General features: G+C 48.0%; 7 protein-coding genes across 7 annotated transcripts; 3 read left to right on the top strand and 4 right to left on the bottom strand.

Annotated features, from left to right (window-relative positions):
• Positions 1-1,085: 1,085 nt before the first annotated feature.
• On the bottom strand, positions 1,086-2,369 carry FOBCDRAFT_242145 (uncharacterized protein; the record flags this gene model as incomplete). The annotated part of the gene is made up of 2 exons (XM_059610454.1): positions 1,086-1,255; positions 1,385-2,369. 2 exons carry the CDS (start codon positions 2,367-2,369, stop codon positions 1,086-1,088), a joined length of 1,155 nt encoding a protein of 384 aa, XP_059467659.1.
• Positions 2,370-7,190: 4,821 nt separating this feature from the next.
• Positions 7,191-8,601, top strand: FOBCDRAFT_242131 (uncharacterized protein; the record flags this gene model as incomplete). The annotated part of the gene is made up of 3 exons (XM_059610453.1): positions 7,191-7,263; positions 7,546-7,633; positions 7,683-8,601. 3 exons carry the CDS (start codon positions 7,191-7,193, stop codon positions 8,599-8,601), a joined length of 1,080 nt encoding a protein of 359 aa, XP_059465484.1.
• Positions 8,602-9,634: 1,033 nt separating this feature from the next.
• FOBCDRAFT_139711 (P-loop containing nucleoside triphosphate hydrolase protein) lies at positions 9,635-10,517 on the bottom strand (the record flags this gene model as incomplete). The annotated part of the gene is made up of 4 exons (XM_054706197.2): positions 9,635-9,925; positions 9,984-10,135; positions 10,266-10,360; positions 10,474-10,517. Coding segments are annotated over 4 exons (582 nt in total), but the record flags the coding sequence as incomplete, so codon positions are not given.
• Positions 10,518-10,646: 129 nt separating this feature from the next.
• FOBCDRAFT_139569 (uncharacterized protein) lies at positions 10,647-11,387 on the bottom strand (the record flags this gene model as incomplete). Its single annotated transcript, XM_059608053.1, has 2 exons — positions 10,647-10,751; positions 11,256-11,387. Coding segments are annotated over 2 exons (237 nt in total), but the record flags the coding sequence as incomplete, so codon positions are not given.
• A 1,134-nt stretch (positions 11,388-12,521) lies between these two features.
• FOBCDRAFT_204592 (uncharacterized protein) lies at positions 12,522-13,745 on the top strand (the record flags this gene model as incomplete). Its single annotated transcript, XM_054706198.1, has 2 exons — positions 12,522-13,202; positions 13,254-13,745. 2 exons carry the CDS (start codon positions 12,522-12,524, stop codon positions 13,743-13,745), a joined length of 1,173 nt encoding a protein of 390 aa, XP_054562173.1.
• A 4,456-nt stretch (positions 13,746-18,201) lies between these two features.
• On the top strand, positions 18,202-20,084 carry FOBCDRAFT_204593 (ankyrin repeat protein; the record flags this gene model as incomplete). Its single annotated transcript, XM_054706200.2, has 2 exons — positions 18,202-19,189; positions 19,237-20,084. 2 exons carry the CDS (start codon positions 18,202-18,204, stop codon positions 20,082-20,084), a joined length of 1,836 nt encoding a protein of 611 aa, XP_054562175.2.
• Positions 20,085-26,850: 6,766 nt separating this feature from the next.
• Positions 26,851-27,868, bottom strand: FOBCDRAFT_262800 (uncharacterized protein). The gene is made up of 2 exons (XM_054706203.2): positions 27,719-27,868; positions 26,851-27,666 (listed from the first exon to the last, which is right to left on the bottom strand). The coding sequence occupies exons 1-2, from the start codon at positions 27,825-27,827 to the stop codon at positions 26,978-26,980; spliced, it is 798 nt and encodes a 265-aa protein (XP_054562178.1). The 5' UTR covers positions 27,828-27,868; the 3' UTR covers positions 26,851-26,977.
• Between the last annotated feature and the right edge of the window lie 121 nt (positions 27,869-27,989).

The raw sequence follows: 27,989 nt of genomic DNA on the forward strand, positions 1-27,989 counted from the left end.
GCCAGTGTAGTAGATGGGCGTCTCGCTCAATATCTCATAGTACTCATTCAACTTCTGCCAGCCCAAATTGATGTTGATCCTGAAGTGTTCAGTATCAGGGAAGTCCTTCGCGATATCCTTAAAACGTTCAAGTTGCTCAAGAAGAAATTCAAAGCCTTGAATAACGTCCCAAATATTGCCATATGACCCAGTCCACCCACGCTTCCGCTTGCGGATCTGGCCGTCGCCTTCTAGCATTTTGATCGTGGCTTCGTAGTAACTAAGGATTTGCGCAAATATTTCGACCACCTCCCAGTCCTTGTCGGATAGCTGGTTCTCTGGCTGGCAAATAAAGGGCAATGTGAGTGACTTCTTAGGACCGCCCCTCTTGGCCTTGTTCTGCTGTTCGAAGTCGATTCGATGGTGGGCAATGAGTCGTTCGATATAGTCGCGAAGCAGTAGAGCTCTTCGTATCATGTATAACTGTGACAGCCATCTCGTATCGTTGTCCAAAATAACATCCAATGGCTTTCTGGCGTTGAGTTTTGGGTCAGATGACTTGTTAAAGGCTTCTTGTTGAATGTTGCGAAGCATGCCAGTCAACAAGTCAGATCTGTGGATAGCTACCACAAGATTGTGCAGTTTGCCTGCTGGCCCCTTCTTGCGCCAAATCAAATGTTCTGCTTCGGTAAGAGGCCCTACGCCTGATATCCGCCGCTCAAAAGCGTCAGCATCATGCCCAAATAGAATGGCTTTGGCGGAGAGGTTCAAGGTATGCCCAAAACAGCGCCCTCGCCTGCGGGCCCCAACGAAGCAGAGCTCTCCACCAATAATCTCCATGGCGGTATCATTGTTTTTCGCGTTGTCAAGCGTGAAATAGCCAATCTTGTCTTGGATCTGATACGATTCAATTACGTCGAGGATTTCTGCGGCGATATTAGGCCCAGTGTGCCTGGCGCTAACTTCGGGGAGCCCAAGCGTAATCTTGCAAGGCTTATTGTTTTCGTCCCTAATAAAGCAACAGATACCATATAGGGCGTATCGGTTTCCAGACCGCCAGCCGTTGAAGGAGATGTGGATAAGTCCAGGCGCCTTGCCCAAAACCTCTAATCCAAAAATTGCACCACAACGTCTAAACAATCGCGCTGCAACCGCTCTGGTGTATATTGGCTGTCCCTGTCGGTGCCGTTGACGACCTGCGTGACGCCCTTGTCAAATGCCTTCCACAATTCCTCCTGCCGGATCGTCATACGGTATGATGGCCGCTGGCCTCGGGCTGAACTGTGATCACTACGGTCTGTCTCGCTGACGCCGTAACCGCTGCTGTCGTCGCTACTATCATCGCTGCTGTCATTGCTGCTGTCGTCGCTATGGTTGCTGTTATTGTCACTCCGGCCGCCCTCACGGCCATCATGCCACGACTCCAACCGCTTCCAAATCGACATCAACGTTTTCCACCACGCCTTGTATCGCTCCCACGAATCCGGCTCCATTAATCCCTGAAACGGCTTGTCCGTCGTGATGGATGCCTCCCTGCGCTCAATCTCAAACAACTCGGCTGTACCGGGAAAACACCGACTTGTGGCGGTATATGCCTCGTCTAAAACCCGCTCGAATATCTCCCACATACGCTGCAACACTGGTTCGTCGTCACCGATCGGCTGCAATAATGCCCTTATCTCATCACGCTCAACCCCTTCCAAATAACGCGGCCAACCGCACCGGTTCAACCAACGCTCGGCTTCCCACTTGTCGCTGGCGGCCTGGATTCTTGCATTGGCCTCGCTCTCGAACTGATCCCTATCTTCCTGCTGGATCTTGTTCAAAAACTCGGCCCTGCTCTTCAACTCGTCCCCTTCTTCTGCCTCCTCTTGCTGTGGCCTCCTCGCCCTCGTCTCCTTCTCTATGCCACTGTGACGGCCGACCTCGAACCATCGCTTACCGTGCCCCCAATGGCACACCTGTTGGCATTGCACACCGGTCCTCCACGGGCACGGTTGACGTGCCTGTTGGGCTCGGTATCGGACGTCTCCACCCTTCTTCCAATCATTTACCCAACCGTGCCTGATGCGGCAATGTTCCTGCATCCTGCGCACCTCCCCGACCACATATGGACATTCGTTGCAACCTAACTTGCCTTGCTGCGGGGGCTGAATATGCGGGTTTGGCTGGATGGTCGGCGGCGGCGGCTCCCAATCTTTTAATTCGGTCTGGTTTCTGGCTATGCCTTGGATGGCTGCGACTTCCTTCTTAATGCTTTTTATCTTCTGACGGGATATCTCGCTATGCTTGGCTTTTAAATGACGCGGAACCTCGCTCGTAACAAATCCGATTTTGCATTTGCGGCAAAATATAAATGGATACTCGGGCAAATAAACAAATGGCTCCATCTCGGGTGCTGTTGTGTGACGAATAACACGATGTAAATCTGGGCGGACTGATATGGTTGCTGTTTTCTCCTCTGATTATATATACTTATTTAAATGTCCTGGCTGTTGATATACTGGTGGTTCAATCCCGGTCTGTAAATGGGTTTCTATTTTGTTTTGGTGCTTGTTGATGTTCTGGCGGATATATATGACTTGAATTTGCTTTTGCGGTTGCTATGGCTTAAACCTTATTTTCTGGTTACTATGACCCTAACCCTTACTATTGCATGGTAATGAAACCAATGCAATCCGGTTGATTTTAATGATATTTTAATGTAAATATATCTATTATATTAACTTTCTATTGGGCGGCTGTTTATAAATATGCCTCTCCTGGCTCCTTCTTTCTCTATTAATGTTATTGCTGTATTCTGCAATTGCACTCTTTCTATCCGTCTGGCTCTACACCTGCCCTTTTAATCTGCTAATATGAACCTTAAACTTGACCTTCCTCTTGCTACTGGGCCTCTATCTATGGCACTCTATCCCGCGTTGGGGCAATGGATACTATATGGGTTATATCTGGCTTGCTGGACTGCCGGGTTGGTTCTTACCTGTCTGATGGGATTACTCTTATATTATATATATGTGCTTTCTATAATAAATATGCTATGCGGCATAACTATAATTGAAATATAACTGTATTTAATTATATTCCATTGCTATATTTTGGAAATACTGCTGTATTGGTTGATATACTTCTGATATAATATGGCTTAGACTGGTGGTAACCCTTACCCCAAATCGGTATTCCCATATTATCCCCTACTGAAAATCGGGATTCCTCCTGCCTTGATCTGATGTACTGAAATGCACGGGCCGTGCGGACTGGCCAATCATATAACACAATCTTAATCCCTATAACCACATCAAAAAAAATTCACCAAACTTCAAACTTATCGCAACACTGCAATCTGGCTTAAAATCAATTTATAGTGTAGGAAAATACTTACTTTATTATTATCTTTCTATATATACTACTTTTATGTATTTTACTTACTATAATGTCTTCGACCTTGCCCTCTCACTTTTTTCTACGACCTTGCCCCCCATAGTTCAATAGCGTGGTTTTTTTTTCTATGGCATTTTCTACGACCTAGCATGCAAAGTCGTAGCTGAATGGTTGGTAGATGCCTCGGATGTTAGGGCCTGAAGCGTTCCTTGTGGTTTCTTAGAACTAGATTTCGCTCCTGGCCTGTTCGCCTGTTCCTTTATCCCTATGTCGACCTGGAACCATTTGCTACCTTCACGGGAAGGAAAGAATCGTTGGCACGCGACATGTTCCTCCCATGGTAGCTCGTAAGCGGATGCAGGGCAATTTGGTGCTGGTCTTCCCCTGCCTCGTGGGTTTATCCAATGGTGCTTTTCACTGTAGTGTTTTTGTATCTTTTGGACGCGACGAAGAATATGGCCACAAGCACGACATTTCAAACCATCTGGTTTTGGCGGCGCAAGATACGGGATGGGTTGAATTATATCCGTTGGGTACTGTAAATAGTGACGTAGGTCGCCCCGACTGTGGATAATATTCGGAATCTGTTTTATCTTCTCTACCAGCTCCTGTCGACGTTCTGGCTGTATATCGCGATGTCGTGTTCTCAGATGCGTAGCAACCTCATCGACTATAGAGGCGAACCCACAAACCTGACACACGAGAAGACGGTATGTAGAGAGAAGAACGTAGGGATAAATTGCACTGTATGGTTCAGATTGCAAGTTCGAAGCTGTCATAGTGACTCGGTGACTAGTAGTAAGATCCGAATGATGATGGTTCTTTAATTAACAACGAGAGTATCTAGTAGTATGATGTTACCCCCTACAGCACTTTACGCGAAAGGACGTGTCGCGTTCTGTGGCAAACCCCTGACAGGCCCCTGTTCTGATCAGCACTACTATTCCCGTATATAGTACAATGTTAAATCAACTCTACACCCTGGCAATAAATCAACCCTACTAGGTTTAAAGCGGGTCAATTAAATCAACTCTACTAGAGTTGATTTTGGACTGTAGCACTAGGGTCTGCAAAGTGTTTCGGCCTCGTCCTGATTAAGGTTTGTCCTCACCTGCATAGCGATGACTGCCGGTGGAACCTAGTCCTTAAATGTTGTGGCTCGGATTTAATTGCCCTTGTTCCATGATGTCCTTGCATGTCTAAAAGCAACATGCTGCATCCAAAGGCTGAATAAAGGGGGAGATAAGGCCGCTCCTGTCAGACATTACGTGTATTCAGTCCATTGATCCAGATTGGTATATCCATGTTGTGTCCTGTTGAATTCTGCCCCTGAAAGGTTTTACCATTTCGGTTGTAATCTTAAAATATCCCTGCTTGCACGTGAGACCCCAGCACCTGTTCAACATAACTCCGTAATTCAACGGCACACCATGCAACCATTCTTGCGCTTTGACGGCATGCAAAACGGGATGATATTTTGAACACCAAAGTACAGAGTTCCTCGGCCGTGGTTCCCTCGAGATTCACTTATGGCGTAAGACTGAATAATAGTTTCTTTTAGGGCCATGCATGCTTGCATAACAAGTAGCTGCCAAGACTCGGCACCTTGCCAGTGGGGCGGAGCTATTCCCGATTTGTAGGTTAATCTAATTTCGTGTCCGTTGCCCAAGTTAATCCTTGCTACATGGTTCACGGTCTGCTCACAAGGCTGTCAGTCGGCTTTGTAGGGGTTAATCGAATAATAATAACATTTCCATGCTTTTCTCTGACATCTATAGTTGGAACACCCTCTATTACATCCATCGTCGCCCATGACTGAATAACTCCCGTATACATAAGAAGTCACACTTTAAGTGGTAAACCTGATATCACTGAGTGCTGAGTGCCACAAAATAGAGGACACGCTTATCGAATGAGCCTCCTGTATCAATCTTCACCTGCTAATAACAATTTTCTGCCAAGCTCTGCGAGCCAGCCTATCCGCAGAATGGTTTGTCTCATATGCGGGCACAGCCGACATGCATATCGAAAATTTGTCACTATATCGGTTGGCTGAGGTTTAGGATATTAGCAAATGAGGGCCAGTGCACCAGCGATGACCTTGGATGCTCTCCTTGAGTTGCGACCTATGGTGTTCTAAAGCACAATATCCAAGGTCCATGATAATAAACCAACCAATCTCAGTAAAATTCCAAGGCACAGGGCCATCTGGTGTTGGGAAATTATCAAGAGAAGTAACGAAGAGGCAGAAGTGTTCGACCCGTCAAGACCCCCAGCTGCGTTGTGGTTCTTAAACCCTAGAAGATCTGGTTTACCGCAGAGTCAGCGCGGCATGGGTTTGTGCTCAGATAGGAATCAAACGGGAGACGGTGGAACAGAGCCGCCGTCTGGAACGGCAAAGCCACAATCGACCGGGGACAGACCAGGGTTAGTTGTAATTGGTGGGGAGACGAGGCTCCGGAGGACCAGTGCAAGAGTGGACTTGTGGCTTCGTGCTCCATCCTGTTATGGGCGAAACCTACATGCATCCCATGTCATGATCCGTCATGGCGTCCAATATATGTCTGCAGACGATCAATAGCCTATACAGCTCGTTGAGCTGCCGTGTCGAGGGCCTGGGGGGGATACAGCGAACTCGCTTACGAAAAATCCACCAAAATCGCAGATCTCGTGTTCAGTGTTTCCTTTCCACCCCTAGCACGGTTCATATTTGATACCGTATTAGATCAGCTTGGTGTGCCGTCTGTATCCTAAGCATTTGCAAAAAGCTATTCTGGATGCCGGTACCGGTACCTGATTACGCTCCATCTTCTAGCCTTGTTCCAAGTGTGACGTCGTAGGCATACTGTAACCAACACGGGAAGTTAATGAGACGGAACGACGCATGATGTGATGCTTCAGGCCCGGCACAAGCCTGAGGTAGTGTATTAGTTCAGGTGCAGTGGGTTAGCTAGACCCTGCCGTTTCTTTGACTCACCAGCACGCACCCCAATGGTAAGAGGGTGAGAGCTGGCACAGCGTCAGCTTAAGCTCAGTATTTGCCGGCAGTCCTGCTTTACATTCCTGGATCTCCCTCCTCACGCACCCTCCTACATGTGTGACAGCGCAAGGCTCTCATGCACCGCTTGTGGTCACACATATAAAATGTAGATCTCTTGCCTCTTAACCTCCCCGTGGCCCTGCTCCATTACATGCTCCTTGGACCTAGTCATTGAACTATTTGACCGATATCGACCCCTTTTCGATGGTATACACCGATTCATGTACGGCTACACTCCGGGGCCATTAGAACTTGGCCGTCGCAAATCATCTTGAATTCTTCCAGAGTCGCAGTCCACTAAAAATTGTATAATACCGATGTTAACACACATTACTAAGCCGAGAAGCCGGTTTCTGCGCATCGCGTACCCTCTAGCTGTCACTCGCATATCTGGTAGCGCTATCGAGCATAGTCCTGGAAAAGCGATACACTAAAGGTTTTACATACATGCGATCCGCATGACGCATAGTTTTTAGCTTAAGGCTCAATATTCACGCTTCTGGTTCAAGAATTCGACCAGTATCTGCAAAATCGACTGCCGCCCCTTATCTTAACACTTATCCAATCATCGGCTTCGTTTTACCGGCTTGAGTCAACAACATACTGGTGGCTCCTCAATCTAATCTTCTCTACTGAGCCCTCGAATTACTCAGCATCCAGTTCATTATTGGTATCCTATGAACAGATGGTCGTTGGCGTTTGGCGTTACTTGATTAATCCATAACCAGCAACATAGCAATATTGCCTTTCAGTATCCAGTTGAGGCCACCCAGAAGTCAATATAGAAGCCATGGAGTTAGTTGAGAACAAGCCTGCCGCTCGTCCATTCAAATGTGACTGGCAATCCTGCACAAAGGTACATCGTCTTTACCTTGAGAGTTCTAGTCGCGATCTAATAGTTGATATAGAGCTTCAAACGTAAGAGTGATCTACAAAGACATTTTCGAATCCACACGAATGAGCGGCCTTACGCATGCTCGATCTCGGGATGCGGAAAAAACTTCATCCAGAAAAGTGCCTTGACCGTTCATATTCGAACACATACTGGAGAAAAGCCGCACCAATGTCAACATGACAATTGCGGCAAGCGTTTTTCTGATGTACATCTTGACTGATGTCTATAAGACTATAGAACGCTAATCAAGTTTCAAAGTCCTCAAGTCTCGCCCGTCATCGACGTATCCATACGGGTAAACGTCCGTACAAGTGTACTTATGATGGTTGCTCTAAAAGGTAAGATGAGGAATGTCTTGGTCTACCCTAGTACTAACACATGATGTAGCTTCTGTAGAAAATCTACGATGGTTGAGCACCAACGAAGTTCGCACCAGTACGGAATGAATCCCGATGGCGTCCTACACGATTGCTCCTCAGATTCAGAAGACGACGAGCCTCCTTTGACCCCCCAGCACTCCTCAATGACCTGGTCGCCTCGTGATATTGTTTCTATGGAGCAAGCGATTTCGCATGGCCCATTGCATCGCGCAACTTCGTATGCCGATTTTGGGCAACAATTTCACGGCCAGCATATGTCACAGCAATATATCAATCGACAGGGAATTCCCTTAAATGCGCCTCAAGAGTTCCATGGCCAAACTATGCCCGACTATTGTGTCGGTGCTCCAACGCTCCGTTGGACCACGGCTATGCCATGTCAAGTGTACTATGTTACCGAGCAGGGCAATCCGGGGGTTGTAACGATGACTAACGCAGCGCAACGTCATTACCGGCATCCTCGACAAGTGGAAAGACCTCCTATAGAGTTGCCGTATTCGACCTCAGCCATCGCAACCTCGATTCAAAGTAGTCCCAGAACCTTTTCCGTTACGTCGGTTTCTAGTCCCATTGCTCAGGAATGCTTTTACGCATATCTGCCCGGGAACCAACCGGAATACGTGCAGGCAGACCCTCAACAGTCCATCGTCCAATATCAGCATCCTATGCAGCACCTTATGATCCAGTCCCAACCGCCAGTGGCCTCTCAGGCGCAGCCACTTCACGTGCCTTCAGCCGATCACCCCCCTCAGGAATCTGCTCAGGCTCAACTGGAACAGTGGTCTACTAATGACCCTCCGATCGAAGTTACGACAATCGGCCAGTTGCCGGCATACGGCACTGCGGTTTGTGATCCGTATGGACCAAAGATCGGAGTTGACGATCCTTCGATGCAGCTACCAAGCAGCAGGTTTGCCAGTCTGTGACTGACCTCGAGGCTCTGAGGCCGCTTTATGTGTTATGAGGATTACCTTGCATGATTATGCCCTTACGTCGTCCTGACCTTAGACGACGCTTTGTAACATGATATTTATACCCGGGTCGGACCAGAATGATCCACCTGCTGTAGCAATCATTACCTATAGTGGCCCCTAACTGATGTACATGCCATGATAGGCCTGCTTGGAGGCCAATTTCTTCAAATATTCAGCATCCTATCCTCAGCAGCTGAAACATAGTCTGCCAAAATGAGATTGTATGATGATAGTAGGATTCGATCTGAATGATTAGTGTACTTGGGGCTTCTGGGCTATGTCGAGCCTCCCCGTTGCAATGACAAATTTGATCGTCGCTCGTACTGCTTGCATATCTGGCGCCCATTTGTCACCGTCAGGCGCTGCCTTCCCTCCCAAGAAGGACGTATTGTTTATATTGCGCAGTAGTGCTGGGTGAAAATATATTTTATTAAACTTGATTCTCAATTATCGAAATGAGAGCTCTTCTCGGGTTTATATCTCTTGTTGATTTCATCTAGGACTTTGAACTTTAAATTTAGGACTTTCAGACTAACAGTCTGAATTCTGAAGGGGAGGGGATTTCCGGGTTTTCCAAAAAGAACGAGAGGTTGCCCATCTTTCTTTGTGAGCATTTCAACATGCCGTACCATTGCGTTTTCCATTTTGTGCACCTGAACAGGAAATATCCAATTGTCTCGGCTGCTTGACCACGTACACACGTACTCGATTCTGCTGCACCGATCCTGTACAGAAAGTTATTTAATCTTGCCATTCCGGTACGGATCAGGACCAGCACATTACTACTAATACCGTCCTTCCGTCTCGGCGTATGGTGGTCTCGTGCACAAGACACTATATCAACACAAATGAAATCCATTCATGGCCTCGTCGCCCGACTCTTGCTGAGACGATGTGACAGATTTTCTTACTTACAATAAAGCTGAAACCTAACACCCTAGACCTTCTCGCCCTCAGCGTTGGCCTCCGAATTTAGAGGGTACCTTCACAGGATAGGACAGCAGCCTTCTCCCGTGACTTTCCGGACTGCTAACAGAGCTATCCGGCTGGCTATCTCAAACACGGTATCGACACCCTCACCGCTTAAACTCGAGCACTCCAAATACATTTTGGCGCCAATTTCGTAAGCAACTATCTCGCCCTCATGTTCAGTGACAAATCGCAGGGAGCTCTCTCCTATCTTCCTGGTCGTAGTTGGGTCTTCCCGAAGGTCCTTCTTCAAGCCAACAAGAACAACTGGAACGCCAGGACATAGGCGAGTAGCCTCCTTACTCCACTATAAACGCGGGCTTATTAGTTTGCTTCTATGAGATGCTGAGTAAAGAATATCGAACCTTGCACTTGACATTATTTAATGAGCAGAGGTCTTCGACAGAGAAACCGATTAGAATGATATTTGCGTTCGAGTATGCCAGTGGTCTTAATCGTGCATAGTCTTCCAGACCAGCTGTGTCCCACAAAGCAAACTCCACAGCTTGTCCATCCACTATACAAATAGTTATATAATTCTCGAAAACTGTTGGAACCTGGCTCGTTCTTAGCACCTCAGTCGTTATCATGTGGTGATGGTTCTCACATAATGCTTTGTATAAGTTAGGTAAATCAAATGTTTGGACGAAAGGTAAGGTTTACTGCTGGAAAATTGCCAAGAGTGAACATGCTTAGCAAGCTTGTCTTGCCGCAAGCACTGTCTCCAATAATAACAAGCTTCCTGAACCCTTCAGGTTAGCGATCAGCTGCGCTATATCGACATTATAACCGCTTGAAGCCAGGGTAAGCTTCGCACGGCTGCAGGGCGATGATGACGAATAGGTGGTAGTATACCTGCGAATGGCGTTTGTACGCTCCATATGTTCTGTCTTTTCTTTTTTTTTTAAAAAAAAAAGTTAGCATAAGTCTTCCCCCAGTAACCTTGAGGTTCCACGGTCCCCCAACATGTGGTAATTCTAGCCTCGGTTATAGAGCCTTTATTTGCTCATAGAAGGTCAATTATGTGTTTATAGAGTGTATGAGGGGGATACGAGGGCGATAAAATAGTATAGGTGTCTAGCCAAAGCTCTGGCGAGACGCGCTAATCGAGTCGTTCGGAGAAGCTCCGAGCGCTATGACAAAAGTCAGAGACATAAGATTACAGATTAACCGGTAAAAAAACAGCATAATGACGATTCGTCTACTCCATGCATAACAAAACAAGAAATGGGGTGCGCCACCCCCCGCCCCCCGTTACGCCTACTTCGCCCGCAAAAAAGGCATCAGAGAGTCTCTTTCAGATCCCTCATTCATCTATACAAGTGAGATCGCTACTTCCGCGCGTCAATACGAGTGTTTCGAAAGATCCGACTGCTGGGCTTGTGTTCAGCAGCGCTCCCGATGAATCAAATCCAATCAAACAAGCGGCCAACAAATCCAGCATCGCGGACTATCAAATTTCTGAAATATGACCCCGGATTTGATTTATTTGATTTGAGGGCAGCGCTGCTGCTCAGGAAGACTGGTGCCCAATTGGACAGCCAAGGCAGCCGGAAGCAAAGAGCATAGTAGACGAGCTGTAGGTCGTGTGGTTAGCGAGAAACTTTGCGGCGCAAGGATTCACAGAGTCGACGAACGAAGGCGAGGCTGAAGCAGGCCATAATAGCCCAGAGCCAGTCAGAGCCTTCCTCGGAGAGGTGAGATTGGCCGCCCTGAGGGTTGACGTGGAGAGCGTCATTGCGGGAGTAGATTAAATCTATAACTGCCAAGGCGATGAAGTTACTAAATGTTGTTTTGAAGTTGGTATGGCCTTATTAGGGCCGCGTTAACCCGAATAAAATGGTATCGAGTTTCGCGTGAGTTGCAAGTAGATAGCATATGACCGGGGGAAGATTGAGCGGAAGCGGATGATACCAGCCCTTCTCTATTCAACCCAAGTCCCTCGTCGTGGCCTGCTTGTCGATGTCACGAGCCCTGATTTGCTAATGTGTCTTATGGAATGCGTATATATTCTTGGTTGAGCTGTTTCCCCGCTTTAAGTCCCAGGAATCTCTTTATACTTGGTCCGACTGGAGTATCACTGCTATAACGATCGCACGCCTCATTATGTACAATACATAACTGACATCGACGTGGCATTTGCATCTGCCAAGATTAGACTCACACCAAGCTCATCACACCGTCATAAATTCGTGCGTAGCCATCTGTCAATCGACAAAACCAGTCTAGGACATAGACAGTGTCTTGTTGCATTAACCAATTATTTACTATTCAAATTGCATATCAGTGATAATTCTCGTGTCAGTCATGGCTGAGTGCTGCAAGTACAGTGACCTGCTACGTAAGGATGATCACACCTGAGCCGCTAAAAGCTCTGACCTGGCGACATTCGATATGTGGCGTTCAGCCTCTGGAATGATGAACGGTTAATGACCGACTGATTATGTTGTTGGATCACGCATGGATGCTGAGTGCAGTTGGTAATTGATTGTTATTATTCTCTCCTTGCAGTCGGAAGGACCTTTGAGGCCTTATATCTTCGACTGATTCTTTCTAGGACTTGAGTTCTTGAGTCCTAGATCCTATTGTTTGAGGTTTAGGACATCAAACTTTAATTTTAATCTTGAACCTTAATCCTGAAGTTCAGGGGGAACCATCAATTCTTCCAACACTGCCTCCTCTCATGTATATGTCTGTCCTTTCCATGTTAACAACCCCTTGTTCGTACAGCCGCCATTCTGCTGACTCTGGACAAGCCCACCAACTACCCGAACCGTACCACTCGCACTAGCGTCACCAACAGCACTCGTCCTATCTCAAAAGGATCCTCTCGAGACGTCGTATTTCAGCCATCTTTCTCCTCAAATTATCCCCATTCTTCATCGAGTGCCAGCTCCCTCAACATGATTTCTTTTGTGGAATCCCGGAAGCCGGCCGACGATCATGAACCTTCGAACCGCCAATCGCTTCCTCCGGTCCCTGAGGTCATTCAGGGAACCAAATCAGGCCCTTATCCTCCTAGACCTCCGTCTAGCCTTCGGCTGGGGCTCAGTCTTCCATCGCCTTTCGGTTCCGCTTCTCGATCGTCCTCCGCGGCTGAGAAGCACTTCTCTCTGCAGCCACGGCACACGGTTTCACCTTTTCCTCCCCGACAGGATACTCTTCCCGCTTTCTCGCATACCCCTGGGCCTCCTTTCACCAACCGGCCGCTACCGTCTCCTGTTTCTGACCGCCGCCAGAGGTTCTCAGCTAAGCCAGAGATCCTTACTCAACACCGCCATCCTGAACAGCAGAAGCCTCCTGAGCTTCATCATCCTCTCAGCGGAGTGTATGCGCATTCTCCTCCGCCACTTCCGCCTCCGACTCCAGCTGCCTACCAACCCGGCCAACTATCTCCTCGCCAGATGCCTCTGCCCGCTTGTATGAGCTATCCCAGGCACGCGATTCCTCCTCATGTCCCAGGTCTTTGTGATCCAAGGGCACCTCCTCACGCTGAAGAGGCCGATTACGCTACCCGAGCTCTATATGATGCTACGGTCAAGATATACTTTGAGAACTGGAGCTATCAAGATTCGTTGAGCCGAGTAAGTCGAACTAAGCGAGTATGCACGGTCGTTAATGCTGACTATCATTAGATTGGGTCCTCATCCCGCATGATTTTTAACTTTGTCGAAGCGTACAGCCGAACTGCTGATGAGCAGCACGGAGCTCACCTCATCCCCGAAAAACTGCCGACGGGACAGGAAGTTAGCGACATGCTCAGCAACATTGACATCATTAAGCGTTCTCTGGAACAAGTGAGAGACTTGGTGCAAACATCAATTCAGAACGAGCGAACTTGTGAAGGAGCCAAGTTGAAGGGCCTCAACGAAGAGGAGCACGACGTGCCTAGTCACAGAGATGCAATGAAACCCCAATATGGTATGACGGAGGTCAAGAAGCGACGAAGGGTAAGGCTTGTCACGCGAGGAAAACAAGACAAAGCTCACGTGAACGTTGGCAGCGTGCGGTTCCCCCTGGCGGATGCCATAGCTGCGACCGAATCGACACCCCTGAATGGCGACGCGGACCTGATGGAGGGAGGACGTTGTGCAATGCATGCGGCCTCCACTATGCAAAATTGTTAAGAAAACTATAACTTGAAGCGATGTCGATCCGCCCGAAACCTGAAGAAACATATCAACCATGAGGCTCGCACACGGTCCCCAAAGACTTGACCCATGAGCAGTCCAGCTACATCGACTGTACCAGTTACCAGCAGTAGTTTGACGACGTACACGGTTTTCGTCCGTGCGCGGTATGAATCTCTTCGCCTTAACAACTCTTCACTAAATCATCCGTGCTTGGTCTTCAAAATGACACCGACAGCATGGGGTTGAAGCCTGTAGTCTGAGAATGATCTCCACAAGAAAGAAACTCGTGATAGGGTACGCGAGAACAATCTTGGCCCCAATCGAACACATTAACTGTTCTCAACTAGATTTGAATCCCCAGAGCAGGCCACGTTCTTCCCAGTTCTGGTGCTTCTCGGGGACTACGCAACTCTGCCGTTGCCAGGTAAACAATACAGCCTCTCGTTCAGCGCGGTAAATACGGAATCCAGAGCTTTTGACATCTCTTGGGCTCTGGGTCGAGCCTAGGGTGCGCGTCCTGATTTACTGCCCATGACAAGCACAAGTACGCTCTCTCGCTTGATGTGTCGCGTCCTACGACGCACCACGGGGATAATCACAAGCTGTCTTTGAATCTAGAAAGGGACCCACGAAACTCCTTCGAACCCTTGAATTGCGGAATCCAGATGACGTTCTTCACACAACTCCACCACTTCACCATGATTCTGTATCATGGTGGGGAATCTATCTACCGATGTAGACGAAATGTAGATAGACGCCAAGATGAAGACGGAAAGGAGAGGGACTTTTTTTTAGCTGCGCAATCCCCTTCTAAAGCAAGGTACCGGTACTCCCACCTTACTACCATCCAAGACCACCTAATGCATAACCCCACCTAATGCATAACCAAAATTTCGCTCCTCCCATACAACATCCAAATTTTAATATCTACAAAAATAGGCCCCATTCTCAATTAATAAATTAGGTTTTGGGGGAAGTTTCTAGAAAGTTCTTCAAATTTCACTGTCTGTGTGGTTTTTTTTAGCCTCCCAATCGCTCCGTGTGCGCTGCCAGTGCTTTGTTACGACCATAAAGTCATCACTTTCTTCCTCTGATCCGACACCCACCTCAATCACCGAGTCAACCTCCTCGTCTACATCAACTCTATTTCTGCCTCCTTTGAATCAGGAAGTGTTTCCCCAGTCGCTAGAGCTTCTGCTAGAGTCATGAATCGTCGGTTCCGGTTCGGTACCGCCTTCCTTTTACTACCTCGCCGCACCTGGGCCATCTGCTCTTCGAGGCCAGCAATCCGCTCATTCTGAACGTCCACCTTCATCTCCGAAGCTTCTAAGCCCTTTGTGATCTTACTGTGCTTCCACCTCGTCGGTCGACTTCGGTGTTTCGCCATATCCCTCACTTGCCGGCTCGTTTTCGGCGTATCATCTGAGTGCAGTGGAGGAGGGCTTGGTGTCTGGAACTGTTCCTGCAGTTTTTCTTTGTCCGGTTGAATTTCCGGATGTGTTAAAGCTTTGTGACGGCTGAGAGGCGAATTTCCAGTATATCTCCAGCCGAATAAGATAATCTCCTTCCTCATGCCCGCCTCCCTGGCTTTCGGATATGCCCGAATAAAGTTGATTTTGTCAACTGGCGCAGAATCGGTCAAACTAGCCAGCATTTGGAGTTCTTTCCGATACGCACCTTTGATGACATTAAAAATTCCATTGTATAACGGTTGTAAACCATGGGAACAATGTGCTGATAGGTAACAGCAGTAGACGTTGTTCAGAAAGTACGTAGCCATCCATCCATCCTGGATGCTTGTCAGCGATCTCATAGCGGGAGTCTTTGCTGTTGGAACACCAAAAGGCTCACCTGCGCATGGTTCTCGTGAACGTCAAGTCTCGCATCCGATGCATCACGGAGCTCCGTTTGAGGTATATAAACGTCCTTCAACCACTCGAGAGCTATGTGTTGTCGGTCCAGCCGTTCAGGGATGTGACGTAGTGCCAGTCCGCTATTAATTCGAACTCGTAAAGGAACCACTGCTTCTGCAGCTCTTTTCCTTTAAAGATAATTCTCAGTTTCAAAGCACGGCCAGTTGTCGTGACAGCGTCGATAAACGAAGTCCAGGTGCGAGACTGGACGCCTTTTGATAACTCCTTCTACTTCGGGTCGGAACTCCTAATTACGAGGTTGTCCAAGCCTTATGGACAACCAATTAGTTATGGCGTACAAAAACCCATAGGGAACTAATAGAGGACTTACCGACACCCGCCATTATGCCTCCCTCGTCAACATTAACCGTATTCTCAGGCTTGGTCCAGCCATACTCGTTCTCCCGGATATCGAAGTACCAATTGACCGCCTTCGGGGTAAATCCGTCAAATCTGGTAGCTTCCTGTTTCTGCATCAAATCCAGATGGGCTTTCCTCCATGTCCTCGTGAACTTTGTGGGCCTCGACGATGAAGTACTTACATCATGAGCCGTGAAAAAGGGTTTGACAAGAGACTGGAGTCCGGACCAGACTGGCCTGGGCAAACCCTTGATCCCTCCAACCTCTCCATTTCGTCGGCGCCACAGCTGGCGCAATGGTTGCTTATGAACCTTTTTGAGATGATCTTCTATTGCTGTGCGACCTCGGTAGACATACCGGTCTCGGTCGTCTTGACAAAGTAGACAACAAATTCCATCGTGAAAAACATCAAGGAACCGAATCGGATGGGCGATCGGCAACGGTCGCACGTTCCTACATATCTCATCGGCGTCCCGTATGAGAGGTAGATGGTCCAAACTTCGCTCAAATAGCTTGATGGCAGCAACCTTAAAGGCACGCGTCGCGTTGTGGTGCCGTCGGATATGCCGGGTGATATTGGTTTGCGGTACAACGCCACACTGTTTGCAAATAATGATACGCCAAGAAGGATCGTAGTAAAAGAGATCTTCAAGTTCCATAGTGAAAGTCGTTTATAGTCCACTAGCCTTTCGATGGTACGAGCTTTTAAAAATCGTTGGAGGAAACCTTGAATCAAAATTACAGCAAAGAGAGTAGATGATATAAGAAAGATGAAGTACGCGTTTACGCGTGTTTACACGCGTAAGTAATGCGCCCGCAGACTGTCGATCGAAATGAGAAAACATAAGTCACCATAGTATGGTCATGTGGGAATAGACGGGAGATAAACAAACACGTGAGAAATAAACAGGGGGTACGCGACAATTAGGGGTACACGACAATTAGGAATAGAAGAGTAGGGCCTACAACACCAAGGAAGCGGCAGGTAGTTGCCGAGACCGTGTGGGTAACGCCTCAAGGAAGTAAAGATATCCAAAAACAGCTCCAAGAGGCTCAAAAAGACGGAAATCTATCAATTCGCGACTTCAATTGTATCCTGAAGAAGGCGATGAAGTCAATTGACCAGAAGAACAGTCAAATACAGCACCTAGAAGAGGAAAAAGCTGTACTTAAAGCATCAGCAGCAGCAAAAGCTCCTACAGGTCGAGTCCCCGTTCAATTTAACCCCAACCAAGCTTTTCCTGAGATTGAACAGATTATCACAGCACGAGATCAAGCCGAAAAGAATGTCTTACGTCAGGTTGAGGAAAACAGGCGAAAACCACGTAGAAAAAAGCCGCCAAAAACACCAACGGTCGAGAGTATGTTCTTTAATCAGTATCCAAAATCTTAAATTAATTGAATAAATACTTATTGCTGTATAATTGATTGAAGTCATCTACAGATTCTGTTGTGAGGTTATCATGGGTGTGTGGGGTGGGGGGGTGTACGGGGTGGCGGTGAAATACGTTAGAGTTGCAACTTCCACTTTTATTTTAACAGGTTGCCATTGAATTATCCTTATTTATCATGACGGAACTGGGCCCTACTCTTCTATTCTTAATTGTCGTGTACCCCAAATTGTCGCCTACCCCCTGTTCATTCCCACGTATGCCTCTATCTCCGACTTATGTCCATGCATCGATTTCCATCACGACTCCAGTCGCTACTTTACGCGTTGCCGACGCGTCTGAAGGCGTGCCCCATATAGGCTCTCTTGTTGCTCAAAACCAACGATCAGGGCATGCTAGTTGGTCAACCTGATTGCAACAAGCAACATTCAGTGCGCCATTTTTGCGATGGAGCCCCTGCCGATTGGGCTTCAGCCCTCGTATTCGGCCGTTATATAAAGAGGCAATGGTGTTGGCATGGACGCCTATCGCCAATTACGCGTTGAGCATGCTCGGCTTGCGGCAACACTGCGAAGAGAGGCGCCTAATTTACGCCACCCCCTCATTCATGCAGCCTGGTGAGAGCCTGCTCTTCTGCCTGTTCAAAATTCCGGTCACTTTGTCTCTGGTTTACTTTTTGACAATTTTGCATCCTACATCTCCGGCTTCAGAACTATTGCTTATCGTATGGTCGACCAATTTACCTTAATCAGTACCTTGCTTTCTCCTGGCATCATATCGCAAATCATGGCGAACCCCCAGGACTACACAGTTGGCTGGATCTGCGCCCTCACCACCGAGTTTGTCGCTGCCCAGGCTTTCCTCGACGAAGAACACGAGGACCCTCGAGAGGTGGCCCAGAACGACAATAACAATTATGCCTTAGGCCGAATCGGAAGTCATAATATTGTGATTGCCGTCTTGCCCGACGGGAAGTACGGTACGGCTGTTGCCGCGGCCGTAGCAAGAGACATGCTTGGCAGCTTCCCGAATATCCGCATCGGACTCTTGGTCGGTATCGGTGGTGGTGCGCCAAGTCCAAATCGTGACATACGTCTCGGCGACATTGTAGTCAGCAGCCGTGACGGCGGAAAAGGCGGGGTGTTTCAATATGATTTTGGCAAGACAATCCAGAATCAGTCTTTCCAAGAAACAGGGTTCTTAGACCAACCGCCGATGGTGTTGCGGACAGCAGTTAGTGCCCTCAAGGGTAGGTACGAATTGAAAGGCCACCGGCTTAATGACGACGTAGAAATGGCATTGCAGAACATCAAGAAGCGAAGGAAGTACTCCCGCCCACCTTCAAGTAGCGACAGACTGTACCGATCCGACATCACACACCCTTCAAACTCGTCCGAATGCTGTAGTATGGTGTGCAGCGACGACTCATCCCATACAGTGGTCCGTGCTGAACGGGACGAAGAAGACGACTACCCAGCCATCCACTATGGATTAATCGCCAGTACCAATCAACTGATGAAGGATGCGCTTATGCGGGACAAGTTGGCGGCAGAAAAGGGCGTCCTCTGCTTTGAGATGGAGGCGGCAGGCCTGATGAACCACTTCCCATGTCTGGTTATACGCGGTATATGCGACTATTCTGATTCTCATAAGAACAAGGAGTGGCAGGGCTTCGCGGCCATGGTGGCAGCTGCGTATGCGAAAGATCTTCTGCGTCAGATCCCGCCTAATAAAGTCGAGGCCGAGAGGAGGATTGGCGAGGTTCTGAGTTCCAGTTAGTGTCACCATTTCTCTTCGTCGACGCCTTCTAACTTTAGATAGTTGGAATGACATTGAATGATGGGCAGGAAACGTTGATTGTAACCAAAGTAATAGTGGAGACGGTCAGATCGAATCAGCATGTGGCCAAGGTGAAAGAATGGCTCTCTCCTCCTGACTCCTCGACCAATGCCAATCGTGCAAGACAACTCAGACATGAAGGAACTGGGGAGTGGTTCCTCAATAGCGCTGCCTTCAGAGAATGGGAAACTGGATCACGTCGGCATCTGTGGCTCTACGGGCTGCCAGGATGTGGCAAGACAGTTCTGAGCACGACGATTCTCGACCACCTTATGAATATAGATGACCATATAACCCTTGATTTCTTTTTCGACTTTAGCGACACAACGAAACAGACCGTAGACGGCATGTTGCGCTCGCTTGCCTTCCAACTCTACAAGCTCGAAGTCGATTCTTCGAGAGAACTTGATGGTCTATTCAAATCCCATCGGGATGGTAGGGACCAACCGACGACCAAGACACTTTTAGGCTGTCTCTATACGATGTTGAGAGGCCCGGTAAAGATTTTTCTGGTACTGGATGCTTTGGACGAGTCTACTGCAAGAGTCGAACTTCGTCATTGGATAAAGGACGTTATATCTACCCCCGATCTTGGTCATGTCCGACTGATTGCCACCGGGCGCCCAGAAGCAGAGTTTCAACGTGAGATTCCTCCCTTGATTGGAAAAGACAACTGCCTGTTACTTGATAAGGACGCCATCAACGCCGATATACGCTCCTATGTCATGGCAAGGCTTGAACAGAGCCCGGAATTTGCTAAATGGGCATCGTTTCCATCCGTACTGGAGCAGATTCGCAACGAAATCGGAAGCAAACCAGATGGGATGTAAGCTTTATGCTGGCTTCTTTTAAGCAAAGAAGTAGCTAACATTAGTTCTAGGTTCAGGTGGGCTGCATGCCAGCTCGATAGTCTCGAGACATGTCTTGACCGTGAAGGCAGTGCTGGATAGCCACGCGTGTTGTTTCATACTGTTTCATATGAAACTGAAACAGTCCCTGGACCCGGTTTCGTATGAAACAGTAACTCCCCCAGTTTCATATGTTTCAGTCGGTTTCATATGTTTCATATACGCCCGATGAGTCCCAAATATCTTAGTACTTAACCAAGAAATTTTCGCAAACCAAATGCCTTTAATGCAGTTAGAAACTTGCTAATAGTAAATATGTGTCGCATATCACCATTAGGTTCGTGCGACTGGATGTGAAACGCGGCCCGTACTTTGGAGTCGTGTCTCCGGTTTTACGTCCGGCTTGTCGCATCAAGGACTCCAATCCTAACGACATGAGCTTAAATAGCTGTGCCCGAACACATGGCGGTTCAGTTTCATTTGTTCTTTGGATAATTCTCATCAATTGACTGGTGCCACCACTGATCCCTATGGAATTAATTGTCCGACAATATGTCATCAGCTTTGCCCGCTCCCTTGTTATCGGAGCCTTCTGATGAGCTTTTGGGGCCTGCTTCGCCTGGTTCTCCCGTTCCCGCGAAGCGCACATTGGATCGCTCTCCCTCTGATCGGGCTGGCAAGCGCGCCAAAGGCCGTACAAACAAAAGCACTTGGAACGAGGCGCGTGGCCCTTATGAAGAGAGAGGGGAGAAAGCCCGCGATGCCTCATACCACGAAATTTGGTACTGCAAGCATTGCGACTCCACGAAAAAGCCTAATTCGGTAACGACGAACCTGAGTCGAGCCCGGAAGCACCTGCGGGACTTTCATGGCATCCGGGTGATAGAGCATGTGGAAAGGTCGGATCTGAAGAAGCAGCAACATGGCACCATTACGGACTTGTTCGGAAGGCAGGAGGAACGTCAAGCCAATCGAGACCTTAATGAGGAAAAATATTTGGCAAACGCTATTAATATTCCTGCATTCGAGGAAGCACTCGCCAGACTTCTTGCGGTTCGCAATATCGCCCATACATTCATCGAGTACCCCGAGTTTCATGCTGTTATACTCTCCTGCAACTATATGGCCCGGGACGTCCTCCTACGCAGCCGCAGAGCGGTGCCGAAGCTTCTCAAAAAGACTTTCGCTCAACACAAACAAGGGCTCGTTAAGAAGCTTCATAATTCTCTCTCATCTATGGTCCACTTCACCATTGACATGTGGACCTCATCAGAACAGAAGGCGGCATACCAAGCAATCGTGGTCCATTTTGTAGATGCGGAGACGAGAGGAGTCGCTCAAGCGTTATTGTCACTGTGCGAGTTCAAAGGAAGCCACAACGGGAAATTGCAAGCCAAGGCTTTCCTGGACAAGCTTCGAAATCGATCGACCAATCGATTTGATCGATTCGATTAATCGATTCGATTTCGATTTCGATCCATCAACTAGAGCCTTCCAGTCGATCGACATCGATCGACTACAAGTCGTGATTGATCGATTTGATCGTCGATCGCCAAATTCGTCGGGAGTGATAGGGTAGGTGTTATTATTTGTGGAGCCATTCCTCACTGCGCATCCGCCAGTGCCGTTCTAACCTTAACTTTACGCGTCACACAACGCGACACGAGACAGATCCGTGTCCTTGGATGCTTGTCCAATGCTCTCTGCTCAAACATATTCAATTCAAGTAAACCTCATAGATTTGACACTTGCCAACGTGGTAGCCTACGGTCCAACCTCGAGTACTCTTTGTGGGTCTTAGTCATTACCATACCGATATATCATGGACTCTTTCGACGAAGAGGTAGAAGATGCCACCACCTCAATCCCACCGCCTTCTTCTGAGCTGTCAACCAGCTCGGCTTCGACTAAGTATGCACCCAGCAAGTTTCCAGACTACGAGGCTTGGACGATTGATAAATTCGAGCGTTTCCCCGGCTTTACGATATGCCATGACCCTTCTCGGGAGCGGACTTGGTGGTGGCAATTCGGGTTTAGAATGAAGGACAATCGATCGCAACCTCACAAGATTGTATGGATATGCGAGAGGTGTTTTCTTCGTAATAGGCTGAAGACTACAAATTATGTCTTCGTTGCTTCTACGGCAGGAGGTATCGTCCGGCATCTGAGTAGGGAACACAAAGTCGTGGTTGGTGCCATCTCCCCGCGTCCTATCCCATGTTGCTCGACGATAAGCACTGACTTGTCAGCCGCCTTGTGGAAAAATGACAGGTCCAGGTTCTAGGAATGGAGGTACACAACGGAATCTACTCGACATGCTTCACGCCGATCCCACGAATCCTCGAGATCAAACCCTTGTCAGCAATTTGCGTTCATTATTCGACCCGGCCGTGAACAAGCTGCTCCTGCTCGACTGGCTTACGTACCATAACCTCCCCTTCAATCTAGTAAACTCAGAGCGCTTCAGGCGACTCTTGCTCTACAACAACCCTTCTCTCCGGGAAGAGCAGATACCAAGCGACAGGACTCTCGTGAACCTTCTAACAAGTGAGTACAATCGAGCTAGCCAGGAAGTTCGCGTGCTTCTTCGAAAAGCGAGAAGTATGGTTCATTTTACCTTCGACGGTTGGACTTCCCGACAAAACGCATCATTTCTTGGCATCAATGCTCATTTCATTGACCGAGATTGGAAACAATGGAGAATTCTTTTGGCGTTACCAGCTCTAAGGAATCGCCATACTGGTGCAGTGCTTGCGGATGAAGTTGCAGACACGATTTGTGCCTTCGACCTTCAAGATAGGTACGAAACCATGACCAACAACTCCATCGGTTTGCAAGCCGAGCCAAGTATTCTAACTGTTATTCGACTTCAGAATCGGGTACTATACGCTTGATAACGCTGCGAATAATGATACAGCTATGGAAGCACTCGCCGCTGAGTTCGACTTCGACAAAGCTGAGCGTCGCATTCGCTGTGCCCCTCATTTTCTGAACTTGGCAGTCAGGGCTATGATGTATGGAAGTAAAAGCGACAACTTCGACGAACTGCTGGCTCACTGGGGTGACAAGGACTTCATGACGGAAGAGGACGAGCAACGCCAGTTATCCGACGCCCATCAATGAACTTGGGAAGGACGACGACGACTTTGGCACGCCAAGCATGGAAGAAGACTTGGGGCTTGAGACAGCCCCGGAACATAGTCAGGAGCAGTGCCAGGTCCCTGAGATTATCAACGCTGAGGAGATGGATACATACCGTAAGTATGGGCCATTTGGCAAGCTACACAACATTGGCATCGCCCTTCGAACGAGCAGCCAACTTCTAGAGGACTTTTATGAAGCTCAACGACAAACCGCGCCAACCGAACCTGTAGTTGCGTGGATTCAAAACGTCTGTACACGTTGGCAATCCGATGAGGCGATGGCCTCGCGCGCCCTGCTCAAGCGCTCGGCCTTAAACAGGATGCTCTCCATTATCGAGGAACGATGGATCAGCCAAGGCGGTAAAGAACAAGACAGACCGGCGATATTGAAAGAAACTCTCTCCCTTGAGGAATGGAAGGTTATTGCGGCAGTTCAGAAGATCCTCCAGCCGTTCAAGGTCGCCTCAAAGCAGCTCCAGGGCGAGGGCATTGCTGGTAAACGTTCAACATCGGGAGGGTTCGATGAGTACTTCCAGGTGGTGGAGATGCTTCTTGACCACCTTGAGCTGGCTGTCCAAGGGGTATTAATTGAAGAGAATGATGATCATGTTATGGAAGAGGTTCACTTATTCGATGACATGGATGCGAAGACCCGGAGACTTTTGAAAATTTACATTAAACTCGGATGGAAGAAGCTGAACAGCTACTATGGCAAGCTGACCTCAACCGCCTACGTAGCGGCAGTTGTATTTCACCCGTGTAAGAAATGGCGAACACTAGAGCAGCTTTGGAACCAGCTACCGTCTCGTCAGACGTCGGAGTGGAGGAAGACTTATGAGGAAAACCTAACGAGAGTTTGGGAAGAGAAGTACAAGAACATGGCTCATGAGGTAGCTTGCAGTACTGTTTCGACTACTGAGAGCAATAGTGCCCTGGACTATATTGAGCGCCGACTAGCGTTTAGTCGATCACTGGTCCGGCCCGGCTCTCAAGAACGACAAAGCAAACGGCAAAGGCAGTCTGCCACGTTGCCAGTACAAGACGAGCTTGACCAGTACTTGTCTGAGCCGCCAGTGGACAACATCGCGTACAAAGTCGATCCGATTGCTTGGTGGAGGGATGTCGGAGCGGTGCGGTTTCCTCGGTTATCTTTCATGGCTGTCGACTTTCTCACCATTGCGTCATCCTCTGCTGAAACAGAGAGAGATTTCAGCAGTTGCGGGAGGATGGTGACACCGCTTAGGTGCCGCCTGCGACGACATATCGTGGCCATGGCCCAGTGTCTTCGTTCGTGGAGTAAGGCTGGGATCTACCAACCAGCTCTGCCCCTTGGTCTCCTTGAAGGGGACAATTGGAGGCAGGTTGTTCAGCTAGCGAGTAGGATGAGGATGGATAAGGATACCTAGTGAGAACTACGAGTGATCGATCGATATTGGTCGTCGATCGATCAAAAATTGAACCGAATCGGTCGATATCGATCAATTGAAGGCCCTGCTCGATATAAATCGATCGATTTCGAAGCTTGCAAGTCAGGGGAAGCTCCCAATTATTGCAATAGTATTCCCAGCCCAGAAGCAACTACATCGTTGATATTCTCTAAGAATGGATTGCGCAAATGTGTCAATACGCTAGGTATGATTTACTCCACAGAATTAGAATCATTCCGTTTAGAGCAACTATTTACTTTTTCTCTTACCGTGATTGAAGGAAGAACTTCTTCGTCGCTGTTCCGCAGCTAGGACGGGGGCTTCGAGCGTGACGTCTTGAATTGCTCTCTGAGCTAGGACGTGACTCCGATTGGAGAATGACGAGAGACCTAATGATTGATGGTTGAGAGACTGATGTTCGATCATCTGCTCATTTGGATTAAAGAGAGCTAAGGTCAGGTACTTCGGGAGCTTCGGCAGAATCCTGTCTGCACTAACAAAAAAGTGACTGACGAATCAGAGGCTGCAAAGCTGGAGCGTCCCTATCAATTGCCAATTGAAATACCTGCCTATTTATTCTAGCTTATTATATATATTACTTATACCGCAAAGGTAAAGGAAAAGTTAAACATGTATGGCTTCAACACTTCAGGAACAAATGGCCCAAAGTCATCGATCGGTACCCAGTTTATACCCAGACTTTCCGCTAACTTGTAAATCGTAGGGCGGTAGGTTCTTGTCACTTGTCCCATAAGACACTGTGCAAGTTGGAGATAATCTGTGTGTTCCGTAAAGACCATATATAAACGCTATGATATAATTAATAGAGTTTTCAACTTGAATCTCGATAGATTTCTTACTTCTTGAGTCGACCCAGCTAAAATCTTTGCAGCTACAGCCTCGATTTTAAGGACCCACTCCAGGGTAGCGCCCAAATTGCATTTCTCCTTATCGACGTAAGCGACGAGGAGACGTGAGAAATCCCTCAATGCTTCGAAATTAGATAGGGCGCCGGGACTCAATGGATCTTGAATTATGGTACCCAATAAGAGAAACATGGCAGAAACCGGATATATCAGAATCCGCCTAACGTCGTCAGCAGGTTGAAAGAGCAAGTGTACTCAGAAGTCCTACCAAAGCACTGTAAATTGTTGTGTGGAAAGGTGTTGCATTAGATCGATGGTCGCTCTTGCCGATAAAGTCAAATCTTCCATCGGACATGTCCTTGCCGCTGACAGAATCTTGATTTTCAGGTCATGAAAAACAAAATGTAAGAGTATGATAAGTAACGGCCTCTTGTCTGAAGAGTCCTGATAGCTGTCAATTGGCTGCAAAGATGTGGGTAAGAATTTTTTCCAGATCTGGAGTTCTTGGTATAGAGCAGAAGATTTCGTACAACGTTCGGAATAGGAATTGTCTCTCGCAGCGTCTGAAAGAAGCTGGTGGTAAACCTCGACCTGAATCTTTCAAAGACGCCAAAGACGGTCCTTGAGGCAGAATATCAGTCTGAATACCTCGATAAACGAATCAGAAGGCATCATAGTAGCTCGCCAGAGTCAATACTGGAAGCATTAAAGTTGCTTTCCAAGGGAACAAAGGCAACTATGCATGAGCTTGCCTTGTTGAGGGCCGAGGTCCGTGATCTTTAGCAGGCAAATGAGACACTAAGCCGGCGGTGGAGGGCAAAACGGAGGCGACTACAGAAAGGAGGAGTGATGACAGTGGGGGAAGCAAGGGAAGCAATTGATCAGATGAATGTGGATGGGCAGGTAGAGGGGGAATCGTCGAGACGTGGTGGTCAAGGAGGGTCGGGGCGACCGAGGGAAAGGCGCTGTGGAGGATGCGGCAAGACGGGGCATAATGCAAGAACATGTCAGATAGTTGTTGCAAGGTCTGAAGAAGAGTATAGCGACTAGTTTTAATTGATTAGATGATTTGTTGTGTTTTTATACAATTTTCAATTGAGAAGGGTGAGGATTTTTGATCCACTCACTTGTTTGATCCACTCACTTATCAAGTACGTTATATAGCTTTCTTATATAGTTAAAAGTAAGTTATACAGCTTTTAGCTTTTTTAGACTTAGCCTGAATTCTATATAAGCTTTGAAAAGTCAGCTTTTTAGGTGTAAAGTGACGTGAGACACTCGCTTGTCTGAGACACTCGCTTATCATGTACGTTATACCAATAAAGTTGAACATTTTATATAGAGAAATTTTGTTTTCGCTGACCGGCAGGTGGGTATTGCATGGTAACCTTCAGACAGCCAAGCAGATGTGAAGGCGAAGAAATATCGCCAAGGCACCTTCAATTCATAATAAAACTAAGTGCCATCTCTCCTCGCCTTTTTCGCCAGTAGTTTGTCGACTCAAGCATCTCAGGACACCCGTGCAACAGGAACCTCCATTTCGCAAAGATATATGGGCTGAATTCCCAATTTCTTGCATTCCAGGGCTCGCCCCAGATGATGAGATTTGCATCGGATACTCGGTCCAGGTCCATCAAGTCGTGACAAAGGAGCTCCTCACACAACTGGCGCGGCTCAAGGTCGCCTGACTGTATACAGCGGAGGATATTGTCTCTGAAAGTAGGAAGCGGAAAGATATCAATCCATATTTTGTGTGATACAACCTTTTGCAGGGTTGTGGGCCTAAGAGGAGGGGGGATCAAGTCCATTGCGTCCGATAACACCGGTCCATATGAGTTGAAAGGAGAGCGGTAGCTGTTTCTGGTCAATAAATCCAGAGGCATAGATAGTGCCTGGGTATTCTTGAACACCGCATCTAACGCATTGACTCGCGTCAGCAGCGGTAAATCGCCAGGTACTAGAACACCGAGGCTCCAGTGTGTAGAGGCGCGACGAATAAATTCCAAAATATGCCGGCGCGTCTGGGAGTCGTCCAGTATGGCGAGCATGGGGATTTCCGTAAGCTGGCTATTTGCATTCTTCTCCGTGTTTTCCATGCAAGCAAAGCGTTGCTGGAGTCTCTTTTTTCCTGATACGGTCTTAGTTCACTGACAGCCAAACGATTCAAGGGCCCAACTGACGGGATGTCCTCTGGTGCACACGGTTCTGTCGTTTCCTCCTCTCTGCGGTGTCCGTCACAAGCGTCCAGTCGTCCTGCAGCTGCAAAAAATCTGGTGGCGGAGATCCCATATCTGATGACAATGTGGGCCGTTCTCAAGGCTGTGTTTTGTCAGAATTGATGCGGGTTGCTGACACCCTAGGAAAGAAATCTCAATGCCTCAAATTTTCGGCCCGTTAAACCCGAGCCGAGACGCATATTGGACTAATGCAGGCTGCTGACACCCCTGTTCG

The sequence above is a fragment of the Fusarium oxysporum genome, chromosome VII, assembly GCF_013085055.1.
Source record: "Fusarium oxysporum Fo47 chromosome VII, complete sequence".
NCBI lineage: Eukaryota > Fungi > Ascomycota > Sordariomycetes > Hypocreales > Nectriaceae > Fusarium > Fusarium oxysporum.